The 8,844-nt window shown below is 19.2% G+C and overlaps 1 protein-coding gene across 1 annotated transcript, besides 21 other annotated features; it reads left to right on the forward strand. All coding sequences in view use genetic code 6, as the record gives it.

Annotated features, from left to right (window-relative positions):
* Positions 1–236: 236 nt before the first annotated feature.
* On the forward strand, positions 237–5,414 carry IMG5_140750 (hypothetical protein; the record flags this gene model as incomplete). Its single annotated transcript, XM_004031323.1, has 6 exons — positions 237–396; positions 477–742; positions 826–1,707; positions 1,763–2,537; positions 2,588–2,847; positions 2,901–5,414. Coding segments are annotated over 6 exons (3,747 nt in total), but the record flags the coding sequence as incomplete, so codon positions are not given.
* Positions 402–439: a microsatellite.
* Positions 402–442: a microsatellite.
* Positions 1,999–2,104: a microsatellite.
* Positions 2,095–2,205: a microsatellite.
* Positions 2,095–2,215: a microsatellite.
* Positions 2,128–2,215: a microsatellite.
* Positions 2,856–2,890: a microsatellite.
* Positions 3,313–3,351: a microsatellite.
* Positions 5,082–5,128: a microsatellite.
* Positions 5,129–5,187: a microsatellite.
* Positions 5,150–5,262: a microsatellite.
* Positions 5,150–5,274: a microsatellite.
* Positions 5,166–5,274: a microsatellite.
* Positions 5,174–5,286: a microsatellite.
* A 50-nt stretch (positions 5,415–5,464) lies between the features above and the next one.
* Positions 5,465–5,522: a microsatellite.
* Positions 5,478–5,550: a microsatellite.
* Positions 5,551–6,346: 796 nt separating this feature from the next.
* Positions 6,347–6,399: a microsatellite.
* A 124-nt stretch (positions 6,400–6,523) lies between these two features.
* Positions 6,524–6,559: a microsatellite.
* A 751-nt stretch (positions 6,560–7,310) lies between these two features.
* Positions 7,311–7,365: a microsatellite.
* A 977-nt stretch (positions 7,366–8,342) lies between these two features.
* Positions 8,343–8,399: a microsatellite.
* Positions 8,355–8,397: a microsatellite.
* Positions 8,400–8,844: the final 445 nt, after the last annotated feature.

Here is an 8,844-nt window from a genome sequence, read left to right on the forward strand (position 1 = left end):
CTTAAGTTTATTTTTCTAAAATAAAAAAATATTAAAAGAAATTTAGCCTTTTTATAAAATATACATTAAAATAATAACAAAAATATATTTAATTATTTTTAATTAAAAAAAAAGAAAAAATAAGACTTTAACTAGAACCAAATAAAAAAAAATAAAAACTAGTTTTTTATTTTAACCATAAATAAAAAAAAATAAAAACAATTAAAGGAATATAAAAAATATAATAAAAAATAATTAAAATAAAAATGCAAAACGAAAACGAAGAAAATAACGAAAATAAATAAATATATAATTAAAACGAATAAAATTTATAGAAATATAAAACAGATATTCAAACTAATTCTAAAAAATAAAAAATAATTGAAGATTAAATAGTAAATTAATTAGATACAGATAGTAATTATATATAAATATATATACATATATATATATATATATAAATTTTATATTTATATTTAATATCTATATTTTTTAAGGATTAAATGAACCTGAATATAATCACAATGATTAAATTTAAATTCCTAAAAAAATCAAAGATAATAACTATATTGAAGTAAAACAAGGAAATTAAAGAAAGAAAATTCTTAAATTTTCAATAGTAATAATTGTATTAACAATTTCTTGTATTTTAATAGGATTATCAATAGGAGGAGTTTTTAAAACCTAAAAATAATTAACAGTATAATAGGATACATAAATAAAATTTCCAAAACAATATTATGAAAACGAAATAACAATAAATGTAAAAATAAAATAAAAAAATATATAAATAAATAAATAATTTTATATTTATATATATTTATTTATTTTTTTTTAAAAAAAAAGAAAGGATAAGAAAACAATATAGTTTAATTAGTATATATACCTCGAAATTAAAAAACCTATACATATTCCCTAAAAAACAAATAAATAACTACTACAAGTGATGGATTGATTAAAACTACCAATACTGTTACAAATCATACTTTTACAGTTTTATGCTCTTAAGTTACAGAAAAACATTTTGAAATGTATCTTTATTTTTAAGAAAGTAAATTTTATGAAAATGATGTTTTAATTTCTAAATTGACCGGCTTTCCTGAAATCATAAATTTATAAAAAAAATTAAGAGATTTATAATAATAACCAACTAATCCTAATAATAATGCTGGTTCTAAGCCTGATCCTAAACCTGATTCTAATTCTTAAAATAGTAATACACCTAATTCTCCTTTGACTGATGAGGAAATTTAACTCTTAAAATAAAAAGGAATAACTGTTGAATAATTTAATAGAAGTAAATACCCAATTATTAAGTTTTTAGTAGCAAAAGATGGTGATATTAACATGTATTATCAACCTATTAATCTTCGAAATGATCTTTCTTTAATATATATGAATATAATTGACTAAGTATCCCCTTTTGTAGGAAAAGAAATCTACGATGTAGTCAAATATGATAAAAACAATAGAAAAAGAGTCCTCTAAACACGTTAAAAAGAGCGTTTTTTCCGTAATTTAAATGGAGAAGACACTGCATAATAAAACGAAATAATAATAAATAAAAATAAAAATTAAAGTACTCTAGTTTAAACTGAAAAAGATTAAAGTTAATAATAATAGAAAGGAGATGGAATACAAAATGATTATAAATAAAGTATTACTATGGAAAATGGAAGTCTTTTAAGAAGTGTTATTAAATCGAATTTCGAAATAAAAGATGATTCAGTACATTTATATATATAAATATATATATGTATTTATTTTTAATTTAATTTTAAAGAAAGATCAATCGAAAATGTTTAGTAAAATCGAATAATTTACAGAAGTAATAATCGAATTTTCAAATCAAGTTGATGAAGTTGATTCTACCTTACTTAATAATGTCTAATCTTATTTTTCTCGTATGACTGTACTCAATATTGATAAACATTAAGCTGATTTAATCAAAAATCCTTAACATAAAGACAAATAAGAGTAAAGAATGCTAAATACTGGAAAATCAGATACTAATAATAGTGCTAATAAACCAAAATCTAATACTAGTAAACCAAAACCCGATGCTAGTAAACCAAAACCTAATGTTAGTAAACCAAAACCTGATGCTAGTAGACCAAAACCTGATCCTAATAATGAAAAGCCTGATTCTAATAAAGGAAAACCTGATGATAATAAAGGAAAACCAGATGATAATAAAGGAAAACCAGATGATAATAAAGGAAAACCAGATGATAATGATGAAAAAAATCCAGATTCTAATGATGAAAATGGAAAAACTGTTAAAGAAAATAAACCAAAAACTGATAAAGGATTAGTATATGATGAAGAAGAAGAATAAGAAGCCGAATTATAAAATAAGAACGCAAAAAAAAGTCCTGTACCAATCGGAGAAGTAATCGTAAAGCCTATTTTTAGATAAACTTTTACCAGTATAGAATTTGGAGCGGATATAAAATCTGAATGTATAGAGTCAGGATGGATAGGAAATGATGATATATGTAAAGTGGGTTTATATGGAGTTTTTAATGGTAATTCAGTAAAAGTCTTTGAAAAAGAAAGTAAAAAAAAAACAAAAAATAATATTTTATTAACAAAACAAAAAAAAAAGCTAAATTAAATATATCGAAATTATTAAAATATTACTAATACATATAATATACAGTAATGAAAAAATTCGGTGGAATTGGAAATACAATCGAATTTTAAGTAAATAGAGTAGTTGATAAGCTATAGGCAATCCTAGATAAAGCTGAAGAATTATTAGATATAGAAAAAAATCCACTAACAAAAGATATAAATAATGCTATAAAAAATGATTCATTAGGTATTATGTAATTTATAGATTCATTTGAGAATTTAGTAAACCAAGTAAAACTTATATATATATATAAAAATATAAATATATAAATATTTTTAAATAGTAATTAAATAGCATTAAAGACTTAGTAAATGATCCTTTAAATTAAGTAAAAGAACGTGTTTTTAAATTTTTAAACTAGAAACAAGTTTCTTTTGAAACCCAAATTTCATATCTATAGAATTTCTATGAAGATAAATTTAACAAAATACTCGCTTTTATAAGCCAAAACCGAAACGAAGGAATTCCTAAAGATATATTATAAAAAATAAAGTCTTTATTAGATATTTACGAGGTTTATTTATCTGAATTAATAAAAAAACCTATAACTTAACTTTTAGATTAAATTGAAGCTTTTTTAATGCAAAAAACAAACGAAGTTTATGGCAAAATGGCTTAAATTGATAAAGAAATTTCTGGAAATGCTGAATAAATCATAAAAGATCAAGCTGAAAATGCAAAAGCTTCAGCAGAAGAAATTACCAAAAAATCAAAAATTCCAAATAAATTAAAAAAAATGTTTTCGTCTAATTTTATTGTTGGATAATTAGAGACTCTTCTCAAATAAGCCGCATAAAAAATTAAATCTCTAGGAAAAGCAGGTGAAGCACTATTATCTAAATCCAAGGAATTCTTGTAAGAACTCAAAAATAAAATACTAAACGAATTAAATACCACAAAGGTCATAGATAACGCCGAAGAAATCCCCAATAGTATTCTAGTTGTTTTCCAGGAAGCTGACAATGTAATTTCTTTCTCCTCAAACCTCAACCAAGGCCTCCCTGAACTCAAGAAGAACCTTGATAACATAGTAGAAACTATAAAAAGGCTTCAATAAGAAAAACTAGGAAACGTCCTCCTCGATTTAACAAAAAATATAATTGGCTTTCCTCAATAAATGGCTTAAAACCTAAAGAATTAAGCCATAAACACATCGAAATAATTAAAAAAGCTAGGCTTAGATATAAAGGATAGTGTAATTACATGGAAAGACGATATGATTTAAGTATCGAAGGATCTATATTATGAAATAAAAGACATTTATTAAGACCTAAAGAATTTCTTTAAAAAGCCTGATTTTCCTGAAAACCATGCTGACTATTACTCGACACCTTTAGTAAGTGAAATAGGTGATTTTATACATGACGTGAAAAATTTGGTAAACCTAAAATTTACAAAAGTAACTGATTTAATAAGCTAATTCAAATAAATACCATAAAAATTCCATAATTTCATTTCTTAAATAAAAGACCTTGCCAAAAGCACCTTTAAATATTTCGATAGAGTTAAATTGGCATTTAATAATATTAAAATATAAGGAGAATTATTATGGAATAGCGTTAAAAAAAAAGCTGAATAAGTTAAAACTACATTTAATAAAGTAACAACTATTATAGGAGATATAACTAAAAGAAAATTACATGATAAATATCGATTTTATAAGAAGATTTAGAAATTGATTTGGTGAAACTTTTGATGACTTATCGGAAAATACAGAAGCTTTTGTACAAGATACAGTTCCTTAGACTGTAATATAGGTAGATGTAGTAAAAGATGTAGTTGATGAAGGTAATGATTCATCTAATGATTTATATAAATAGATGATTAATTAATTAGTAGACTAACTATCTTATGAAAAAAAACTAGTTTATCCTGCTTTTATATACCCAGTGAGTTACGAATATTCCTACAAGACAAAAGTCGGTGTAATTCTTAATCTTTTCTTAAAAGTAGAATGGCAAGTAATAATTAATGTTTAAGTTAGCTTTAAAAAAGCGGTCTTGGATTTAAACACAGGAGTAAATACTAAAGTAAAAGTCACAGGTGTTATCTCTGCAGATACCGGTATTGGAACTGTTGGGGGTGTTTGTGATGGAATTTTATTAAATACTTAGCTTAATTTAGGCATTTTTGTCAAGCCTTTGGAATAATTTAAAGGTGGTATATATTTAGACGGTTAGTTTACCCCTTATTATTTTAGATTAGGAGCATTTGTAGGTAAAATAGTTACTAAAGAGGAGGTTAAATGTAAAACTTTAGTCGATAAAGTGAAAGAAAAAAAAAAAGAAAGAGATTAAAAAAAAGAATAGGAAAAACTAGAAAGGTTAGAAAAAAACCTTCCTGAAAAAACAAGAAAGGAAAAAGCTAAAGATTTATTAAGTAAAGGAGTTAATGGTGTAAAGAGTTCAGTCAGTAAAGTTTTGAATGGAAATATAAATAAAGGAGAGAAAGTTGAAGATGATGCTTAAAATGAAGATTAAGATGAAATTTAAGAAGAAAATTAAGATAAAAAAAATGATGAAAAAAATAAAGATGAAAATAATGAAAAAAAGAAAGATGAAAATAATGAAGATAATGAAGATAATGAAGATAATGTAGATGAAAATAAAAACAATAATGAAAATGATAATATAAATGAAAATAATAAAGAAAATGAAGAAGAAAATAAAGGAGATAAAATAGATAAAAACCAAGATGAAGAAAATAATTAAAAAAAGATGCTTGTGAAATCGCATTATAAGAATTTCCAGATAGAAACTATATTTATGGACCTTTTGAATATAAAGGAGAAACTTATAAAAAAAGAATATTTGAAATAACATGGTGAAAATATTAAATCTTTATATATAAAATAAATAAAATATATATTAATATATAATAATATAAATATATATATATATATAAATATTCATTTTATATATTTATATAATATAATAAATCAATAATTATTTTCAATTAATTTTTTTTTAAATTTTTCTATATATTTTATATTTATAAAAGTATATTATTCTAATAAATTATTAAATTTAATTCACTATATAATTAAAATATAATTTATAAATAATATGTATAAATTAGTTAATGTTAATATAATTTTTAATAATTGTTAATAATTATATAAGAATTATCGGTAAAGCCTATTATAATAATATTAATCTTAATATTTTTGTATAATTATTATTAGAAATTTTATATAAATTTATTAAAATAATATTTTTTTTTAAAAAAATTATATTTATATCATTATTTTATATATAAATTTAATATCATTAATATTTATTCTTATAAATATACACATTTATATAATATATAAATATTATAAAAAAAAAAACTATAATTTTTTTAATATCAATAATTATGATAACAGAAATATCTTAATTATAAAAAATAATTTTTTTAAACATTTATAGTTTTTTTTAATAAAGAAATAAATAAAATTATAAGTATTTAAATTAAAAAAATATATAAATATTAACTTTATTAAATTTAAATAATTTTCTAGTTTATATCCATTAATGTTTTTTTTTTTATTAAATAATTTATATAAATAGATTAAATATTTGAAAAATTAATATATTATAAAAAATATTATTTTTATAATTAATTAATTAATAGCAAAGTAATATTTCTATTTAATACTTCTAAATATTAATTAAATATTATTGAAAATTTTAAAATAATAAATTTTATTAATATCATAATAATTAAGTTAAAAAGTTTTAATAAATATTAATTATAATATTATATTTAATCTATCATATATATTATATAATATTATTTTATTAACCTGAGCTAAGATAATTTATAGATTTATTAATCGATTTTTAATGAATAAAATAATGAGAATTTTATAATATACATGATTTATATGAATAGCATTAGATAAAATCTTAATTCAAGTTCTTTTATAAATATATTTTTTATATAAATAATAATTTTTATTGTTATCTTTTTCATTATATTATTTTAATCCTTTAATATATTAAATTTTATTTCATAACTGCATTTAAATAAGGTAAATCGAATTATCTAACTATTTTTTTTACTTTTCTTTAATATAATTATATTATATTAAATAATAAATCATCATTTATGATATATGACCATTTTACGCCATTATAGCAAATTAAAAAGTTAAAAATTAATTTGAAATATTATATAAGGTAATAATATTTTTTTTTACTTATTTTTCTAGTTCTTATTATTCTTTTAATATTTTATTTTTGATATGTTTTTAATAAATTTTTTAATTTATTTGTTTTAAAATAGATTTTTTTTAAATTAAATCCTTATTTCCTTATTTATTTAAGAAATTTTAAAAAGATATTAATTATATCCTGTATTATTTTTTAAATTAACAACCTAAAGTTCTAACTAAATAAGAGAGAGCGATTATTTTAATTCTTTCTGGATATAAGCAACTATCTGAAATATTCCATTTAAGAAAAAATTGAGAACTACAATAACTAAGACTACAAAACAAAATAAATTATGAAATTCAATTAAAAAAATAATAATAGAGTATATTTATATATTTTACTAAATTTACAAACATGAACTATGAATATTAAAACATAGATATTTTAGTCTTAAAAAAGAATATTTTATTCAAACTGAAATTAATTATGTTTTCAGTAATTTACTTTTTAATAATCAGCTTGATATTAATTTATCGATAGATTTAAGTATACATTATATATATATATATATATATATATATATATATATATATATATATATATAAATATTAGTTTTTTTGTTTAGCTTAAAATCTATACTTATGACTATGACAGACTTATAAAACAGAGGAATTAATTTTTTTTTTTTTAAAAAAAAATGGAAGAAATTGTTAAAAAAATAAGATAACAAAACAGAATATTTTTTAAAGAAAATATATAAATTAAATAATTGTTTTTTAAAATATGTTTTTTTATATATATAATTGTTCATTTTCTTATTTTTTTGTATTCAGGATTTTAATTTATTGTTACTTTATAAAAATCTTCATAAATTTATATAGAATCCGCTTTAAATTTTTCTGTACATTATAAAAGACATTGAAGTTATTTATTATATATTTATTAATATTATTATTAACATTAATCTTAGCAATCCTTTTCATTTTCCTATATTATATTTATGTATATATATATATATATAATATACAAAATATTTCTTAAAAAAAAAAAAAAAACTTCTATTTTAGCAAATTTTTATCTTAAAGCTAAATAATTTTATTACATTTTCTAATCTACTTTATCTATACATGTATAATATTTAATTGTGTCTTTTTCGTTTTATTCATAGCAGCTCATTTTTAATTAAAGCATAGTTTTCTATTTAGTTGTAAAGTATATATTTTAATATATGAATTTACTATATTATATATAAATATACTTAATATAAATTAAAATGCTCAAAATATTTATCTTTTATAATGTTCGAAACATCCCTTTATTTGCTTCTTAAAATTTATTACTATTCTTTTTAGATTTATTCGATTGTTTTTTATTCAGTTTATTAATCATTCATGAGTTTTTATTTATTAATAATAATAAAAAAAAGATATGACAAATAAATATAACTCTTTGTTTATTTTAATAAAAAAAATAAAAAAACTTTTTGTAAATTATTAAAAAAATAAAAAAAAAGATAATAAACATATAAAATACTGGGATAAAATATGTTAAATAAAATATATATATATAATAATAAAATTTTTTATAAAAATAAATAGAAAAAAAAAATTAAAAAAAAAAAAAAAACTTAAAAAAAAAAAATATATATATATTTTTTTATTTTTATAAAAATAAAACGAAAAAAATCAACTTCAATTTCTATAAGCAGCCAAAGAAGATCTTCTAATATCATCTACTTATTTTTCTTTATCTTTAACACTAGATCTTAAAGATTCGATTTCAGCGAAAAGTTACACACATAACATATGTAAATCTGAAATCTTAACCTACAAATCGTTTTGATTAACCAAAGATCTCTTTACTTATTCATTTTCAATTTTCAATTCTTTAATAACCAATGTCTATCTATCTAATTCAATATTAAGTACTCTATTCTTTTCTTTAAGCATATTGTATTCAGCTAAGCTTTGTTCTAATTAGGTATATCTAACTCTCCATTATTCAATTTCAGCATCCTTATTTTACAAAATAAATCTCAATCTTTCAATTTCTTAGGTTAAAAGTGCAACTTTAGATTCCCAATCTTAC

The sequence above is a fragment of the Ichthyophthirius multifiliis genome, assembly GCF_000220395.1.
Source record: "Ichthyophthirius multifiliis unplaced genomic scaffold scaff_1120509251093, whole genome shotgun sequence".
NCBI classification, from domain to species: Eukaryota; Ciliophora; class Oligohymenophorea; order Hymenostomatida; genus Ichthyophthirius; species Ichthyophthirius multifiliis.